The sequence below is a fragment of the Akebia trifoliata genome, chromosome 15 (assembly GCF_017979445.1).
Source record: "Akebia trifoliata isolate Shusen 1 chromosome 15, ASM1797944v1, whole genome shotgun sequence".
Taxonomy (NCBI): Eukaryota; Viridiplantae; Streptophyta; class Magnoliopsida; order Ranunculales; family Lardizabalaceae; genus Akebia; species Akebia trifoliata.
In genome coordinates this window covers 19,518,372-19,538,979 of record NC_141389.1, presented here as the reverse complement: position 1 = coordinate 19,538,979, position 20,608 = coordinate 19,518,372, and the positions used below count along the sequence as shown (strand labels likewise).

At 34.4% G+C, this 20,608-nt stretch overlaps 1 protein-coding gene across 1 annotated transcript; it reads left to right on the top strand.

Moving 5' to 3' along the window:
- The first annotated feature begins 12,881 nt into the window (after window positions 1-12,881).
- PTAC16 (plastid transcriptionally active 16) lies at window positions 12,882-19,251 on the top strand. Its single transcript, XM_086425503.1, has 5 exons — window positions 12,882-13,620; window positions 16,445-16,894; window positions 16,997-17,065; window positions 18,389-18,447; window positions 18,590-19,251. The coding sequence occupies exons 1-5, from the start codon at window positions 13,177-13,179 to the stop codon at window positions 19,122-19,124; spliced, it is 1,557 nt and encodes a 518-aa protein (XP_086281629.1). The 5' UTR covers window positions 12,882-13,176; the 3' UTR covers window positions 19,125-19,251.
- Window positions 19,252-20,608: the final 1,357 nt, after the last annotated feature.

Below are 20,608 nucleotides of genomic sequence, written 5' to 3'. Positions count from 1 at the left end.
ATACAATGGTCCACATATAACAAGTTCATTTATTTGCAATCAAACCATGATAGTGGATTCCATTTATCCTTTATCCCACAAGTTTGAAGAATTACAAATAATAGCTTGGTGGTGGCAAAGACTTATCCTTAACAAGAGGGTCTTGGTGGTAATTTACCATCCTATGTCTCAACAAACTAAAGGTTGGATGGTAAATTCTTTACGAAGAAAGTTCTAGAGCACTTTTGGGGGCTTAAAGGTCCAATTAATTACATTCTCAAATTAGCCTAGGGACACAAAAGAGTTAATTTCCAATTTAATTACCTCCAGAACCTTGGAATATGCACAAAAGAAAAAAAAACATTTTATTAAAAGTAGGGACAAATAAGTAATTGTTTTACCAATGTGCTTTGGTATTTTGGGAAGTCAAATTAGAAGGGTTGGGGTGGTGAAAGCACTTCTAAGACATTTTATTTAATGGATTGAGAATGAGTACAAGGGTGCCAAGTGTCCATTTTTATTTCAAATTTGGATTTGGAATGCCATGTGGCATGGGGATCATTTCTCTAACAAACTCTGTTGAGACCTATTTACTGAATAGGACCAGGTCCTATTTAGCAACTCAGATTGAGTCCAATTTAGTAAATAGTAAATATGACCAAAATCTTAAATGGGCTTTTGACATGGTTTTGTCCTTAATTGGACCATTGATAATGGATTGATGATGTGATCCTGATCTTTGATATATTTGGAAAATTTGGGGTGTCTACAAATAGAAAGTAGCTTTCTCTCCTCCTTGTTTTGATACAGGGAAGAGAATATTGAGAAAATATAGTTTTCTTTCATTTGGTTAGATTTTATAAGGGAAGAGAAGAGAAAATACTTATAGACAATTTTCTAAATTACCCTTACAAAATTACAAAATTGCTCATAAATAAGTATTCTTCCATGTTTTCCATCGGAAAAGGTATTCATATTCAAAATCAATACATGACAAAAATGATCATGCATTTCTAGAAATTTTTTAATATAGTAGTAAGAAACAAACCTTAATCAATAGTTCCAAACTTTAAGTTTAGCACCCTACATATTTTTCCATGGACTCCATGAAAAATCGTTCATGCCACCCTTGAATAATGTCATTGCATTCATTAGAATTCTTTTTAATTATTTTTAAATGATTTTTCAATTGTTTGTTAAATTCTTTCCCTAGTGTTTCACATGATTACTTTGAAACATTGTCATATGTTGTGATTATTGAAGTTCCATTTACCCTATTACCTATGTCATATTGGTGGGGAAGTGCACTAATCAAAATATTATCCATTTGCGTTGTTCATTTTTCATTTTCACTTTTATCAGTAGTCGTGTCGTTTGATGTACCTCAACAATTCAATTTTTCCTATCAATTTTTAATATATACAAAAAACAACAGACAAGTAAATATATTTTTTCTAATTATAACTTGCAACTTAATAATTTTCTTTGTAAACGTAATAAAACACTGAATGCATAATTCTGAAGAAAAATATGTTGATCACCACCAGCTTTTAAAATGACAAAAGAAGAGTCATTTTGCATATATGTAAATAAAATATATAATAACAAAAAAAAAAAAAAAAAAAAAATTAAATATTACACTTAATTTACTACATAGTCCTTTTGCATGGTAGTTGCTATATTATCTTTAATAATTATTCATTGCCGTGCTTCCTCATCAGCATTGTCTCGAAAGTGATCTTCTTGATGTTGAGTTTCATTTTAAAGTTCTTGATCCTCTTCAGCAATAGGATTTTCGTCAGGATTAACACCTATTAAAAAATTATTTAAAATTCAACATGCTAAAATTATCTCTGTTTGCGCGTCAACTGGATAAGTGGGCATTGTTATTCTTCATATAATGAGAAATCTTTTTTCAATACACCCAAAAACATCTCTTGATGTAAAGATGCATGTCACTGATTAAAGAGCTCTGAAGCATTCTTTAGTGCATGTGTAGAATATTCTTTTAACTGGTAACGAATGCCTTTATAAGGAGGAAAAAAAACAACTCTTAAACATGTATCCAACGTCAACAAGATAACATTACCTATAAAGATTGATAATCATTATTACATAATTTTTTTTAATCAATAAATGAAACTATTGTTAATAGCTAATTATTTACCTTTAGGAAATTTTAAATTATCTCATCTAGTTAGTGCATTTTTAATTATTCTTAAATCCGATGCAGTCACTTTCCATCCAGTTAAGACATGTAAAATGTCGAGATGTTGTCTCAGGAGAATGATGGAAGAAAAATAAGATGATACGATTTTTTATATTATGCTTTAACATGTAAAGAAATTTGACATCTTACTTCTTAATTGTCGTTTTTCGAGTGTCAGTGAGACGAACAATTGTTCGAAGAATATTGCATAAAGTTTCAAATGCAATAAACGCCAAGCCTATAGTATCACAACTCGTATGTCTAGTCCTAATTTCATTCATTAACACATTCATTGTCTTTCTCTATCTTTGTTTTGGTAGTTTGGTCTAATGAAGCTATCCATGCTTCCAAATGTGGTAATAGTATACCAAATAAGCAACAAGTTGTGTAGCCATTCCTTGTCTTTGATCCCACTCATCAAGAAGTCATTTCATTATTCGAAAATCCATTTTGCAATTATGTATGACAATATTAACGATTATGTAAAACTAAATTGAAGAACCATAACAAAGCTTCTCTTTTCCCTTGCAACTAATAAATATTCTTCCACCATTAATGGGATGAAAAAGAGTACGGTCCTTCAAATTATTAGAGAGACGAAGAATTAAAAAAAATCAATCTTTCAACCTATAAAATTCTTGACATTCAAAATCCTAACTGTATAGAGTTGTGTCTTCTAGAGTCCAATTGAATTATCCTTCTAGATAAACATTTGTTGCAAATGAATTTTTAGCAAGAAAAAAATGTTGCTAAAAAATCTACAAAGACTAAAGGAAATGGCTAAAAAATCTTTCAATTTAACCGCAATATACATAATAGGAACTTGAGCCAAACCTAAAAAATCAATAAGTAAGCAAGTGATCCATAGCCAAAACAAAAGTTGGGAGAAAAAGTCTGAACATGTAATTTCAATCAATCTTATTAGTATAGTTTATCATCAAAGACAAGATAGATACAAGTCAGACAGAAGCTAAGACAAATCCCATTTGTGGAGCTCTAATGAGTCTACTCAAGAACAAGGATCAAATCAATTTTCTTAGAAAAACAAATGTTATTTCAACCAACCTACTCGAGATCCAATGATGAAAGGGGTTTTGTTTAGATTAAAATAACAGAAATACTAGGGTAAGAACAAGATTATGACAGAAACATTAATTTCATTCACGAATTAATGAGAATCATTGGAAAAAAATCAGTTGCTAATCATCCATATATAAAAAGATTGTCAAAATTGTCAAACCTTGAAGATTAGAACTTCGTCTGCTCTGAATTCCTTCTAGTGTGAAAAAACAGAACATCGTTTGTGTTGTGAGAATAAAGTTGGGTAGGATTTTATGTGGGCTTGAATTATTAAAATTATGTAGGTTAGAGAAACAAGTTGTGATATTATAGGCATAGTGCTTGTTGCATTTGAAACTTTATGCAATATTCTTCAGACATCTGTTTCTACCTTTTCATTTTTTTTCCATTGTCTTCTTGAGACTACGTCTTGACATTTTACATACGGCTTACCTAAATCGGAAGGGACTGCATTCGATTCAAGAATAATTAAAAATGAACTAACTAGAGAAGATAATCTAAAATTTCATAACGGTAAATAATGAGTTATTAAAAATAGTTTCATTTATTGATTAAACACATTTATGTAATAATGATTCTCAATCTTAATAGGTAAATATTACCTCATTAATACTGGATACATGTTTAAGCGTAACATTTTTCACTTCAATAGAGGTGTTCATTTTCACATAAAAAATATTCTATATGTGCACCGGAGAATGCTTTGGAGTTATTTAATCACACGATATGCATATTTATGCACTGCTATTGAGAGAGGTTTTGGTGTATTGAAAAAATGATTTCCCATCTTAGGAAGCACAATAGAGCCAACTTACTTAGTGGACACAAAATAATTTTAGCACGTTATATTTTACATACTTTTTTAATGGGTGTTAATCCTGATGAAAATCTTATCGTTGAAGTGGATCATAAATTTCAAATGAAACTCAACTCAACTCAACCTCGAGAATATCATTCTCGAGACAATCCTGATGAAGAAGTAAGGCAATGAAAAATTATTAAAGGATAATATAACAATTGCTACGTAGAAGGACTATATATTGTATTGAGTGTGATATCTGTTTTTTTTTGTTAATATATATTTTATTATGTATAATATGAAATGCCTTCTTTTTTCTCTTATCATTCTAAAAGGTGGTTGTGATCAACATACTTCTCTTTTGGAATTATGCATCGAATGTTTTTTGTATTATATAAGAAAATTATTAATATTCAAAGAGAGAATATGTTTAATTTTCTGTTGTTTTTGTATATATATTAGAAATGGGCAAAAAAAAAAAAAAAAATTGAATGGTGATGGTACATCAAACGACATGGTTGTTTATAAAGGTGAAAACGAAAAATGAACAACACAAATGGAAAATATTTCGATTGATTCACTTTCACACCAACATGACATAGGTAACAAGGTAAATGGAACTTTCACAACAACATATGAAAATGTTCAAAGAAATTATGTGAAAAAATTGGAAAAGAATTTAACAAACAACAACTGAAGAATCGTTTGAGAATTATTAATTTTTTTTTTAATTAATGGAATGACATATTCAAGGGTGGCATGAGTAATGATTTTTCATGGAATCCATTGACAAATTTGTGGGGTATTGAACTTGAAGTTTGAAATTTGTTGATTGAGGTTTGTTTCTTATTACTAGAGTTTATTTGTGCCTATGGCATAGTTAGCCTCTTTGGGATTAAAAGGGTAAAAGAGGAAAGATAGTAAAGTTAGAGTGGTATTATTGAAAAAGGGGGGAGGAGAGGAAAGACAGTAAAGTTGAAGGGGGAGAAAAGGAAATGCAATAAAGTGAGGTTGTGTGAACTCCACTCTTTTTCTCAATCTTTATGTTAACTGAACGAACTACTCCAAAAGACCGATTTATTGGAGAAGGGGAGAACTATGAATATAAGAAGGTCATGCAGTTTAATTAGGGTATGGCACACCCAAGAGTGGAGGAAAATATACTTTCAACACTCCCCCAAACCCATAAGGGTGGAAAAAATCAACCCGTGACCTATACGAACTGAGCGCTTTGATACCATGTTGACTAAACCAATTACTCCTAAATACCGATCTATTGTATAGGGGGAGAACTATGAATATAAGAGAGTCACAAGGATTAATTGGGGTATGACACACACAAGAGTGGAAGAAAATATACATTCGACACTTCATACCCCACACTGTAGCTCAACCTTGAGCTATAGTTTTGTAAGGTATAAAAAGAGTGGGGGTCCACTGTTGTATTTTAGGCACGTGCATCTTCTTTGTGGTTAAAGGGGTAAAAGAGGAAGGATAGTAAAGCTAGAGGCAGGGGCGGATTTACAGTGGGGGCAGTGGGGGCAATTGCCCCCACAAGAATTTCTAAAATTCATAGGGAGGTATTAATAATTTTAAATTTTTTTTTAACATTGTACTGTTTTGCCCCCACAGAAGTTTTGAAAAATTTTTTATTTGTAATTTGCCCCCACAAATTTTTTTAACATTCTACTGCTTTGCCCTCATAGAAAATCAGAAAATTTTTCTATTTGTAATTTGCCCCCACGAAAACAAAATCCTAACTCCGCCCCTGGCTAGAGGGGTATTATTGAAAAAGGAGGGGGGAGGAGTGGAATGACAATAATGTTGAAGGGGGGAGAAGAGGAAAAGCAATAAAGTGGGGTTGTGGACCACACTCCTTTGTCTCAATCTTTATTCCCCACAAATTGTAGCTCAACCTTGAGCAAGCTACAATTTTGTGGGGTATTAAAGAGAGTGGGGTCCACTGTTGTATTTTATTATATAACTTTAAATTATATTTATTTTTTAATCTATAAGTAATGTTAATGAAATTTATTACTTGTTGTAGTACAAATCTAGAGCAAAGAAATGGATGAATACACCTATCCATAACTATGATATATTATCAAAGCTCTGTGAGAAGGATATAATTACAGGTTTGAGTGTTAATACTGCAAAGGGGAAAGCACGTCGATATGTTACAGAGAGTGAGCACTATTGATGATGGTGGAGGTGGAAATACCATCGATGATATTGATCAAATGGTGGCACAAGAGTTTTTCGGGCTATAGAGCATCAATGGTGTGAACGGTGAGCAAACTTTCAACAACTCCAGATGAAACAACTTTTAAAGTGCCTAACAAATCTACAACCTTGTCAAATTCAAAAAGGATAAATTCAATGTCTTCATTGGATGATGAGAAATTAAATGAAGCAATTAAAAAAATTGTAATGGCAATGTGAAGGTGGGAAATGAAATCCTCAAGGAAAGAAATGATATTCTTAAGATGAATATTGAGAGAAGTTAACCATGTGTAAGAGGAGGACGTTTATGATGAGTTGATGAGGTTAGTACTTGATTGGGAAATGCATATAAAAGGTTATAATGAAAATCCAGCGAGGGCGAGACAATTCTTCTGTTGCCACTTGAGGACCATATGCAGTTCTTGGTTTTTCAAATGTGAAGTGCTAGAGTTATTTAAGGAGTTGGTTTATGTGATTGCTTCAAAATGGTGATGTATTTTGTGATGCTACCTAACTAATATTTTAGGGACGATATGTAGATTTTTTAGTAATGCATGGTCGCTTTGTTATGTGTTGGTATTGAGTATGAATATATTTTTCGATGGGATTAAATGGAGCGACTTTCATTTATAAGCAGTTTTGGAGCAATTGTAGTATGTTATTTTATGTGGCTAATTTATGAAATTGTCTGTAAGTATTCTCTTCTCTTCCTTTATGAAATCTAATTAAACGAGAAATAGTTTTATTTTCTTGATCTTTTCTCCCATCTATCCAAATAGGATGGAGAGAAAGTTATTTTCTTTTTTCTTAGTAAGGTTTTCTTGATTTCTCTCGATTCAAATAGACTGTTGGATGATTTTTTATGAAGGCCTATTGAAAAAAGGTTGAGCTTGGTTGATGGTCACAAAATTTTCACCCCATTCAGGAGAAGCTACCCCAACAGAGAAAAATCAGCTATTTGATCTTAAAGTAGGTTTTGGAAAAGTAAACTTCTAACAAAGATGTATCTACCTGAAAATAAAAAAGTATCTAGTGAGATTCAAGGAATAAATGTTTGAAGATGTCTTTAGAGGATGAAAAAATTCACAATTGAGATTCACCTCACTGTATCTTCACTATTTGGTTCGCTGAACAAATGGAAAAAAATCAGTGAACCAAAATGGTTGGGTTTGCAAATTAGTTAGTACATGGTTTGTTGCAAAACACTCTACCTAAAATCAATTGATGTTAAGAGAAAGAGAAGGCCCAACTATGTATATAAGAGGGTCACGAGTTGAACTGGGGCACGATTTGTGAGCACATGATATCTAAGAGTGGAGGTAGATAACACAACACTCAACTCTCCCCCTCATCTATAAGGGTGAAAAATTCCTTCCAGCATTAATACAAAGGCTAGTAGGGTTATTGCCCTAACTAAGTAAGTTTTCCAGATTATCAAGTTAGTATCTGAGCAAAGGTTTCTTGCCTTTTTGTTTTTCCTGAGTTTTCTCATGGAAATCAACATGACGTCAGGCCTAGTTCTTCCCCAAACATTTAAGAGCAATGGTTTCTGCTAGTTTTTGATCTCTTGATTCTCACGGACTGCTCAGAAATCAGGTTTGATGCCATTTGATGCGTTTTTTTATTGAATAGCAGGTTTGGAGAGCAGTTTCCGCGATTTTCGTATTTCTTTGATTTCCTCACGATCCAGATCTCTGATTGCAAAACAACCCCCCCCCCCCCCCCCCCCCCCCCCCAAAGAAGTTGTTTTTAGCTATAGATTACATCTATAGCTTCAGATCTGTTTTTCTTTTGGCTTTGATGATTTTTTGTGCACTCTTTTTAGGGGTTTTGGTTGGTTCACTTTCGGTTTTTTAGGGCAAAACTACTGCCCTTCTTTTTTCATTATCTTGTGATCCTTTTACCCCTATTTGGCTCTCTCTTACTATCCTTTGATACCATGTTGCAAACCACTCTACCTAAACCAATTGGTGTAAGAGAAGACACAACTATGTATATAAGACGGTCATGAGTCGAACTAGGGCACGATAAGTGAGCATGCGATACCCATGAGCGGAGGCGGATAACACAACACTCAACATGGTTCATGTGGAATCTGTATTCCATGACCCCAATATGAAATGTTCGTTAACTGGTTTGTGGTTCGGTCTGGGAGGAACGAATCTTGTAACACAGGTTTCGACTCTTTCCTTGGATCCTGCCTCTTCTCTTATACCACACGCTCTTCATCCTTCATTGATTTCCCTCGTGTGGGAAAGTGAAGTCACTCCACCCAACTCTTCAATCTGAAGTATATGCTCATTTTCTAATAACATCTGACGTATACTTGCATATAACCTTATTTGCACCCACTTAAAGGAGTGTGATGTGACTGGCTTATATTTCAGACAAAAGAAACAATAGGTTTTGATGGAAAATTCAGATCTAATGACTGGATTATTGAAAAAATCTTCTTGATGTCTAACCCAGGAGTTTTCTAAGTAATGTAATTATTGAACATTCTGGAAACCCACAGTAGTCTCCTTCATTTGGGACTTTTCTCTCGGTCTTGCCATAAATCTAGATGGGTCTGTTGATGAAGAGACTGGTTATTATGGTGGCTTGATCATTGACAAGATTCTTCTTGAAATCTCACCCAGGAGTTATATCCATGTAATGTACTTGTATAAGACATGCCAGAAACCCATGATAGACTGATAGTCTCATTTAGTTGGGACATTTCTATAGCTCCAAGACAGATCTGCTCCAACTTGTCTCGGTTTTACTCTAGACCCAGATGGTTCTATTGATGAAAAGACTGGTGGTTATGGTGGCCTGATTAGGGACCTCAGTGCCTCTCCTATTTATTTTCTTGAGCTCAAAGCAGTAAACATAGGTGTTTATTTGCCCCAATCTTCAGATTATCTGAATCTAATTGATATTTTAAAGAATTCATACTCAGGTTTTTAGAAATCTAAGGAATTGGAGAGCTACTAAGATGTTGGTTGATGGGAAGTTTTACACAGAAGCAAACAAGGCTGTTGGTCTTTTTACCTTTTTGATATCAAAGTTCATTGAGGATGATGGATCAAAATATATACTTATTCAGTAAAGTTGGTACACGTCTGCCTAACCCCATTTTACCCAAACAGAACTTTACATTGTAGGAGTACCGCTGAGATGAGGTAGAACGATGAATGAGTGGCAAGTTTTCAAGCATACAGAAGTCCTGCTAAAAATTGAGTGCATTATTGAATCCAGGATTAGCCCCTGTCGAGATGGTTTAGTCATATTCATCAAATGACCATTAACAATGGAATCTATACTCTGATGCAAGTAAGGCTTACAAAAAGGGGAGGTAGGTAGATGCATGGTACAACGGGGTTAGCATACCTGACCCCAAATTTCTCAAAAAGGGCTTTGATTCCTATGCTGATGATAAGCTGTAACTCAAATCATAAGATATAAAAATCCTCTCCCACTACTCTATGTGGTTAACATACCCAAAATTGCATACACACAAAACCACAAGTGTTATGAGATAATAATCAAGATACTCTTGGCACAAACAAAAATCATTACTAGATATTGAAGCGTGAAAGACTCCTTTGAACGAAATGGATTAAGAATAGTAGTACCTACTGAAATATTGACGAAGAAGTCTTAAGAATTCTTTGAAAGAAATCAACTATGTGTAGTACTACCTGATATTTGCCCAAAAACTGTTGTGTAAATGTCTTGTATCCTGTTGGCTGTACACTGCCCTGCCGGGGGTCCTGGACCAAATTTTTTAGGGTTACTAAAAAGGCAATGATGTAATATTTTCTTAAGGGTTTTTTCTATTTTTGAGTGTTTTGATTTTGGAGGAGATGTAATATGTAATAAGTCATTCATTAATGATGTAATATTTTCCTGGACCAAATTTTTAGGGTTTTTTTAGCAACTCCCGATTTTACAAATATTGATCTCTAGGGCTGTAAAACCATAATAACTGTTCTTGATCTGCCCCTTATGTTCTTGTGTGCAATTTCTGTTCGTTTTGCTCTTCATTTCTTTCACAAGAACTTCGCTTGGACTGCATTTGGATGAGCATAGGTTGGAAGCTGCCTTAACTGGGCCCTTTAATACTACTGTTTTAGCTTCAAGATTATTTCTTTTGGGGAAGCTTGAGCAATGTCATTGGCTTCCAATGACTTTTTGTAGTGGTTTGAACGTAGGTCAACTATGTCCTTTGGAGTACTGACAACATATCTGATTCATTGGTGAGGCAAGAAGGGTAGCATTCTGCTTGTTTATGAATGACTTGGTAAATTGACTGCTAGTTAATAGATCATGCTTCGGAAACGGTCAGTCATGATGACCAATCAATTCTCAGTCTGAACATTTTCCCATTGCCTTCTCTGATTTCTTGGGTAAACTGATTTTGCTCTGTTTGAAAATTGCATTTTTTTTTCCCACTGATTAACCAGAAAATATCTTTCGAGACCCATTCAATATATTTATATATAGTTGGCTTTCATCATGAGCAAGGATCACACTTGTTGACATGCTGGTCTTAACTAATTAGACCTACTTGTCTAGCTCTCATTTATTCGTTCTCTTGAGAATCCATATGTTACCTCAACATCCATCTTTTTTTATTTATTTATTGAATTGGGATATTTGAGCTTTTGAAATTGTACTGTTGTTTGTTTTGTAGAATTTAGTTTGATCTTCATGGTTTTATTATGTCGAGTACTGGAGCAACCCGTCCAAACAAAAAAAAAAAAAAAGAAAAAAAAAAAGAGACAGCATGGTATTTGATTATTGAGATACAGAAGAGGTAACTGCATCAGTTATCTGCTAAGTAGTCACTCGTGAATATCAAATTTGGATACTTACTGTAAAACATCTCACCATCAAAGGGATCAAGATATTTTGTACAATGGATATTGTAGTGTTCTTTTCAGATGCAAACAAATAACAGATATGGTAGCAATGCTGAAAAATATATAATGTTTTAACATATTAGGCAATAGAAACATGTGCTTGATAGTCTCTCTTTGAATGAATAATTAGGTTCAAAGTTTCAACCCATTTTAAAAAAATTGATGCAACATTGTGGTTTTGGCCAACTCGAAGGAAATATTGAACGTTTTTTTCGTCCGAGACAAGATTTTAAATATTAGTTATTAATTTATGAAACACGAAGGAAGCCTAATTGCTGCAGACTTAACTGGCAAGTGGATACTCCTAGGTGGGTGGATGGTCTTTCTTCCCCCAATTTTTTTTTATTTTCAGCCATTTTTGAGTAGTTGATTTGGCTATTTGTAGTTTTGTCCGTCTATTGGGCTGTCTGCTTTATTATTATTTTTCTTTCAAATTAAATAGACACAAAATTGTGTCTCCTTTTGCCTTGTAATGAAAATGTCATTGCAGGTTTCAGATCTATAAATGGAAGAAACATTTTGTCTCTACCATAGGCTCAGATGAAACAAAATTTTGAACAACATGCAAATATACATTTATGTACAGTCCATATAGTACCAACATCGATTTACAATTGGTGCTGAAGTGTCCGGTATTAACTTTTCGTGCTATTTTCTTACATAAAGTAATCCTATTTAAATGGTGGGACTATTTAAAGATCTCTAAATTGGATGATAGTCCAATTATTTATGTAGATGGGGAGGTTGAAATGATTTCCAAAAATGTTACAATCTAGCATTTTAAACTCTTTTCTGTATTTTTTGAAAAATTACTATTGTTTTGTTACTAAACTATGAAATCAAAATTGTTCCGATAAATTGTCCCATATTTTTGATAGTGAATGTCTTGGCACTTAAAACTAGTCATGGATCAATTGTATTTTAAGATTAACTTGATTGTCAGAATATAATACTAAGAATTTTTTTGTTGAAAAGTAAGGAACTACAATTAAGGTCAGTCAATGAGAGGAGCTCAAGCAGATAGAAGGCCAATCATGTTTCGCATCCATTGGATCCATCATCTTTCATGGTCTCTCTATATCTACATTTAGTCGGTCATGCTAAATGTTACTTGGCTATCTCGATTGAAGTCCTATACCTTTACCTGAAGAATGGCCTATAATTATTCTAGAGAACTGCTATTGGCACCTTAACTTTTACTTATTACACCCAAATTCTATTAAAGATTAAAACACTCTTCAAACAATACAAAGGTTTGGCTCAAAATGTAATCTCAAAATTAGAAAACATTATGACACTCAGTTTAAACAATTTCATTAGCTGTTTACAATTATGATTAGGCTCATAAAATCCTAAACCCAAAAAATAAAAATCTAGCCAAAAAAAAAAAAAAAAAAAAAAAATTCACCCGGCCTTTTACTTATTCTCAATCATCCACTCATTTTGGTTTTTTTTATTTATTGGGGTGTAATAAGTAAAGTTGGGGTGCTAATATCAGCTCTCTCATCCTAAACCCAAAAAATAAAAATCAAGCAAAAAAAAAAAAAAAAAAAAAAAAAATTCCATCCTGACTTTTTTACTTATCTCAATCATCCACTTATTTAGTTTTTTTATTAGGGTGTAATAAGTAAATGTTGGGGTGCTAATAGCAGCTCTCTTATTCTATATGGGCTCCTGCAGTGCACTATCACAGTTATCCCGCAAGAGAGAGATGCACTTCTGGTGGTAGATGGGTCAAAAACAAAATCTAAGTATAATATACTCAGCCAAAACGTTTGGTGTCTGATTTTTCTTTTGAGTGTCAATTTTCTGATGCAGATAAGCCCATATGACGTGTCTCAATTTCATAGGCCAAGTCTAAGACACCCTCCCCATCCAGATATAATAATAAGCACACAAAACACATCCTTTCCTACACCTTAGCTTTGCTAAAAAAAATCAAGAAGTGTGTCTTTGTGTGATCCTTTAATCATTCATTCATGGCTCCTACTCTCACCTCCAATTCATTTCTCCTCACCACCACCCCTCGTGCAAGGCTCACTCACAAGAACCAAAAATCTACTATAATTGCCAAAGGGAGTGGTGGAACCTTCCCTTTCTTTCGGGTCGGCAAACAAGACAATGAGTCCGAAAAACAAATCGAAGAATCGAAAAAAGCTTCTTCTCCTCCTAAGTTGATATTCGACTTTGGAAAGATTAACAATGTGACGTCTTTAATACCGGTTGTTAGCAAGCAATCTACGGCCTTGTCGTTTGGGAATTCGAGACGTAAGGATAGTGGGACGGTGTTCGTTGCGGGTGCAACCGGGCAAGCAGGGGCTCGTATTGCGCAGAAGCTCCTACGTGAAGGATTCACTGTTAGGGCCGGTGTGGCGGACCTTGGTGCAGCCCAAGAGCTGGCTCGTCTTGCTGCTAGATACAAGGTTAGTAGTTAGTACCAGCTATGAAACTTATTTGATTGTCATACTCATGTCTAAGTGGGTGAATTTAGTTCACACAATACAAATATGGGAGTAGGACCCACAAATTAATTGGCTTATCTGACCATAATAACCAACCTTGGATTTAGCACCACTCAATGTGGGATTTGGCAATTATTTCCAAGGTTAATTTGAGGAAATTTTTGAAAAAAATTCAAAAATACAAAATTGGGGCCCAAAAACCATCATTTTCAATCTCCCTAAAAATCTTATCTTGTTCTTCAGATTAAAGGTTGAAAAAAGATAAAATTTTGATAAATCATGATGGTTTTATTTAAAATGTCTTATATTGCATTTTTTGGCATACTGATCTGTTAGCTAAATTCAAGCCAAAACCCTCAACAGTTTGTTCAGTGAGTCCTACCAGTTGGTTTTGAAGTATTTCTTATGATCATGGGCGTCATGTAGTAGACACCCACTGTCTTTGTTTCTTAAGTCTCTAGTTATATTGAAAATGTTGTTTTTCTTAAACATTAATAATTGTTTCTTCAATTTTTGAGAGACTTCTATTGCCACACTAACTTCTAGTTATAACACACAAATCTTTGAAATTAAATGATCTTAGTAAGATGTAGTTAGTCAATTTGTTTTTTTTTTTTTTTTACTAACGACCCTACAATTTTTCCCCCTCTCTATATATACCAACCGAAGCCCCTTCCTTGTTCTCCAAAGAATTTGTGAGAAAGACCATCATTGTTTTTTTAATCATAGTCACAAAGGCGGAATACCGGTTTAAAATGGCAGGGGGAAAACTTCGGAAAAAAAAAAAAACAAAAGGGGAGGGGGTAAATAAAAAATATATATTAATTTTTTTATAAATATAATACATTAGACATTTATTCTAAGTTTTCAAAATAAATTTTAGGAGCAAAATACTATTGAATATCTATGCATGATGACATATTTGCACACGTAATTGTACATTTAAAATAATTTAACCATCGGCAAAACTTTTGAGCAGATTAAGATACTATTGAAATTAAAAAAAAAAATTAATAACATCTAGACATTAACATCAAATCTCATATCAAACAACATTTAAGTAAATCACAAACAATTATAAGGCTATAGAAACAAATCATAGATGTTCAAAAATGAGCTTTTATCATTTAAAAAAATGTGTTTAAAACGTAAAAATGAGTTTAAAATGTAAGAACATATCTTTTTGAAAAAGACGAGTTTTTATTTATTTATTGTTTTTAATCATTGAAGTTAAAAAAAAACATTTTAAATGAGACTTTTTCAAATAAATGGAGTTTTTGTTACTATGATTGTTATCAAACTTCAATCTTATGCTAGGCATGAACTTCCCTTGTTTTATGTATAGCACATGGAAGCATAGTGGTTTTTTTTTTTTTTTTTTTTCAGCTTGTGTAAGTCTAGTGGGGAATCGGTCAATCACCTTCATATTTTCCATCCTTTTGCTAGTGAAATTTAGGGTCAATTTCTTTCGATTTTCAAAACAAGCTCATGTCTTCCTTTCTCAATCTGTGATTTGTTTGCATTTAAAGGATTCCACTCATGAACAGAGAATTCTTTGGCCCTTACCTTCCTTAGCTTTTTCCTAGGGAATCTGAGTGGAATAGTAGGGTATTCGAAGAAAGAGTTCATTCCAAGCAGGAGACATTTCTATCCATTTTGGGGTTTTTATTCTTGTGGACCAAGATTTTCAAGAAATTTAGAGGGCTTTTCTATGAAGACTTTTTGTCTAAGTTTTTTTTTTTTTTTTGTAGTATTGTAGGTGGCTTTTCTTAGCACCCCTCCATTTCATTTTTAATAAGAGAGTTGCTATTGGCACACCAAGTTTTACTAACACCTCACCAACTGTGTGCAATTCTTTGGTGATTTATAAAGAAATTGGTGTGGCATTAGTAAAAGTTGGTGTGACAATAGTAACACTCTCTCTTACTTTTTCCCTGCGTATAGATTTATCTATTTTTTGCAACATTCTTAACCAACTTTAGTCCCTAAGAACAACTCCAATACACTTTGGCTGAGTCTCTACATCCTCTCCCAATTATTATTTTGCAAAGTCAGAGCCCTTTGAAAACACTCCCATACACTCAGATATATAGGGTCTTTACTTTGAAATGTTTTGGAGACAAAGAAAGTGGGAGAGAGAAAAGAAGATAGTGACTCTCTCTCTCTCTCTCTCTACTTGTAACAGTAAAAAATGATGGTCATTGTGAAACATTTCACTGTAACTGAATTTGTAGAGTCATTTTGGCTAGTTCGGTTGGAGTGAAGACTGCTTGAATAGGAAAACTGATTCTCCAAAATAAAATGCCCTCCAGATGCCTATGTGCGTTGGAGTTGCTTCAAGAAATGCTACTTTCAGCCTCACCACTCAACATAGGGATCATTTTTTGCTTTTTTACCTTAAAACCCTTGGCTCATTTACAGTAGAACTCACTTGTAGTCACCACATTTTAAATGTCCTCCATTCCAAATTTTACTTATTACACATCAATTTCTTAACTTATTTCACTCCTCAATTAATGATTAAAGCACACCATTCAAACATTACAAAAGTTTGGTTCAAATTATTATCTCAACATTATAACACTCGTTCAAACAATTTTAGTAGTTGTTTACAATTATGATTGGATTCATATAAAATCTTAAACAAAAGCGAGAGCTTGTACTGGCACCACAATAAAATTCAATTAAGAAACACCTTTAATGTGAGGTTTTCAATCCAATAACATTCAATTTTGAATGTACGGAGTCCTAACAAAATTTCAATGTGATGATCTTATAATGGCAGATCATCTCTCTGGAAGAATCAAAACGACTAAACGCAGTCGAATCTGACTTCCAAGAAGCAGAATCGATCGCAAAAGCGATTGGCAATGCTAGCAAAGTCGTGGTAACCATTGGCCCATCTGAAAATGGGCCCACCTCAGAAGTCACCACATCAGACGCTCTCCAAGTCATTCAAGCCTCCCAACTAGCCGGTGTGGGCCATGTGGCAATCATCTACGATGGAAACTCAAACCAATCTACATACAATGTCCTCGATGGCATCTCATCCTTCTTCAATAACCTCTTCTCACGATCTCAGCCATTAACTATAACGGAATTTCTAGCGAAGGTGGTGGAGACGGACATTAGTTACACTCTAATAAAAGCGGATTTGACAGAAGATTTCTCCAAGGAGAGTTCATACAACATTGTTGTAACAGCCGAAGGGAGTTTCAGTACAAACGACTACAAAGTAATGTAATGTATGCGCTAAATTTCTGCATTTTTGTTAAATTTTTATTAAAATATTATTAATTTTCTTACAATTTTTTTGGCCACTTTTGAAAAATTTTAGGTGTCGCAATCGCAGATAGCTTCGCTTGTGGCCAATGTTTTCTCTAATACTGCAGTGGCGGAGAATAAGGTACAGATACAATTCATTTTATTTCGACTATAAAAAGGTTCACTTTCTAATATTAGTAATTAAGAATTCACAGAGCTTTTGTAAATTATCAGCATAAGCGTATTGCTAGCTAAATTTATCTTGACACGACTTCTTTGGCACGAGCTTGCCCATTCATTCGAGTGCAAATTGTACTCCCAGAAGTTGTGTTTGGATTTGATTCCATCCTCCGATGCGCACCATTTGGAAACTTAATGACCCATAAATGGTGGGTCTACCTCTTGCCTAATCAATAGTGAAAGAAAAACTCTTAAGCTGACTATGTTTGTTTTGCTCTCATCCTGATTAACACGTGGTGGGAAACCTGCAATAGTCAGTCACGCCATGTATTGACTAATTGGCTATAGCTGGTTTTTCCCCACGTGAACACCCTTTGTCAAGGTGGGAAGCAGACTAAGTCTCTAGCCTGACTATGTTAGTCGAGCTAGAGGACTCGATAAGTTTGCCTACTTCCCACCCATACTTACACGTTTGGGGCACTCTTGGTGCTTCCAAACCCTTAGGGTGGGAGCTTGAACATAGTCAGGTTAATTAGACACACCAAAATGACAACAAAAGAGAAAAAATCTAGCTTGACTATGTTAGTCAAGGCTAGAATACTTTGCCAAGGCTTCTAGATACATCATGTGGAAGGAAAACCTGCTATAGTCAGTTACCCAACATTGGATAACCTGTTATAGTCGGTTTTCCCTCCACAAGGTGTGCACAAAAGACTTAGTAAGACCTAGATGACTACACAAAAAATTAGCCTTATTTGTGAGTTCTAATCATTGGATTCTGGCATATTGTCAATCTGGGTTTGGGATCCACTCGGCGTACTTGCTCTTTGATGAGATTGATAAAGATGTTGGGATACCAAAGGTGCACCATGTATTCATGGCGGTAGACTAAAAAAGTGTGCATTGCCCAAGGAAGTGGTGTTGTGTGAGGGAGACCACTCGTTCTTGTTCTCTGATATATGTATCCTTGTTGGTTGCTTGAATGGCATCAATATACCATAATTCACTACCTGTTCATTATGATTGGGTAAAGCACCTCATTGAAGGCTACTATCATCAAAATCCAATTTGGCTACGACCATCATTAAACACAATAATTTTGTTTTTTTAACATAAACTATGAAGTTATTATTGAATGGTCGTTGAGAAAGTAATTTCTCTAGACATTCATAATCTCCTAATCCAGCCACTTAAAGAGGGAATTATATGCAATTTTATTGGGTATATGCAAATGAATATTATGAATGTTTAGCTTTGAATTAGACCCTTCGGTATTTTTGTTCAGGTAGTTGAAGTTTCTACGGATCCATCTGCACCCTCAAAGCCTATAGATGAACTTTTCAGGTGATCATAGTTTGTAATATCATAAAATGAAGATGAATTTAGACAAAAATATAAGTACAAATATGATAATTTTATTGTATATATATATTTTTAAATTTAATTCAAAGAGGTGTAACTTTGTGTGAATATTTCTTATTTGCAGTGCCATTCCTGAGGATGGAAGAAGGAAAGCCTACGCGGAAGCACTCGCAAAGGCAAAAGCAGAAGAAGAAGCAATAGAAGCCACAAAGAAAGCTAGTGAAGCAGCTGAGGCAGCAAAGAATCTCGAAAAAGAAGTGAAAAAGCTATCAAAACAAGAAGCCAAAGCCACTAGTCTTGCTGAAGAAGCAGAAAAGAAGGCAGAGGCTGCAGGGACTTCAGTAGAAAACCTCTTGAGCAGAGCAAAAGACATTGGTTCAGGGTTGTCCTGGGAAAAACTAAGCTCACAAATTGCAACGGCTGTTCAAAAGTCTGAAGAGGAACCACAAGTACAAATTGCCACTGTAAGGGGTCAGGCGAAAGCTCGGACACTGCCTGCTACGAAGGCCATCATCAAACAACCCAAAATAAAATCACCCTTTTCGATACCAAGGAAGGAATCAAAACCAAAATCCAAAACAACAGAGCCAAAAAAGGAGGTGAGGAAGGTTTTTGGAGGCTTGTTTAAGCAGGAAACCATCTACATTGATGAGGATTGAGGTGTTCTATGGGCTATTTTTTGAATTTTCTACTAGAGTGGTCATAAGGGTGACCACTAAATCGTTGAATGTTTATCCCCCAACTTTCTATGTGAATTTTCTTATTAAATGTTTTGATGTTTTCCAATTGTCTCCAACTTACATATTGAGTGTTTTTCAATTGTTCTAAAGCTTGTATAACAGATCAGATAATTGAAGCACTCAAATCTGCAGACCTTTTATTTGGGAAATCAGCTCCATTTCTATTTACCATCCAATGCAAATGGAATAGAATCCAATGGTTGAGATAGTCTGATCACTCTGAATATTTGATCGTGGACTCCTTTATGTTGACACATTGAATTATTATCTCTGAAGAGAATATGCTTAGGAGTTAGAACGATTCATCAACCCCACATTGCAAAATTGCCGATGGCAATCTTTTGGTCCCACAAACTCAGAATTTTTGGATGGCACCAAAATTCAGTTCGATTAGTGATCCATAACCCTTGGACTGCAGTCAACTGAAGAATAGGAATGAATGAATTGGACACACTTCGATCATCATCATAGAAACCTATCACAAAGAAATTCTGCTAGAGCCATGTTCATTCAATTCTGCTAGAGCCATGTCTTCTATTATTACAAGACTTCAATTTTCTTTTTCAGAACCTTCAACTTGAATGTTCCTTCTAAATGAGAAACTCATAAGAAATACATCCATACCCATAACTGGCATATAATGTAGGGTATACTGTCATTCATACTACTACAAAGCATCACATCATCTCAAGTATTTCTGGAATGGTTCAAGCCATGTCTTTCAAGCCTCTTAATGTAATAAACTAACCACAATGAAGAATGTTACCCCTCTATCATGAGTTCAAGATCATTCCTTAGTTCCAAATGATTTTGATATCTTGCTAGGTCATATAAAAAAAAGGTCCAAAACCTTGCAGTTCATGTCTACTTGATTGGTGTCATGGATCTAGAGTTGGTGCTCCAATCTAGACTGGACATTGCAGTATGTACCTAATATCTGCAAGAGCAAGAGATATGATCTTAATGCCCTTGATCTCCTAAACACATTAACTCAGATACAAAAATTGTCTCATTGTTCAAATAGAAGACATTGATCAATGCCATTACCTACCTGAATACTGGAAATTTTGAGCAACCTAAAATTTTAAACTTCTCATCAGATTTCAGGACTAGCCGAATTGAGATAGAAATTTAAGCTTGAAGGTCGTGAATGGAAACATTTTCGCCAACTTTCCGCTCTCTCTGAAACCACTCCACAATATGAGAGAACCTAAAATTTACCAAGTGTAGTAGGTTTTTAAAAAGAATAACAAAACAAAAATTCAAAGGCATTGAGTTTCATGCAATGCTTTTGGAATCTGTAAACCCACCCGCACACTCATGCATGGGCGTGCCTACTCACCCAAACAGGCCAAAGAGGAATTGGAAGATTATGCTAATCATGATAGATTCTCTGTAAGCTC

Excerpts from the sequence above, each read along its gene's own strand:
- PTAC16 (XM_086425503.1), top strand. The coding sequence starts at position 13,177 with ATGGCTCCTACTCTCACCTCCAATTCATTTCTCCTCACCACCACCCCT. Across the intron at positions 13,621-16,444 it reads GTCTTGCTGCTAGATACAAG|ATCATCTCTCTGGAAGAATC; the intron begins GTTAGTAGTTAG and ends TTATAATGGCAG. Across the intron at positions 18,448-18,589 it reads CCTATAGATGAACTTTTCAG|TGCCATTCCTGAGGATGGAA; the intron begins GTGATCATAGTT and ends TCTTATTTGCAG.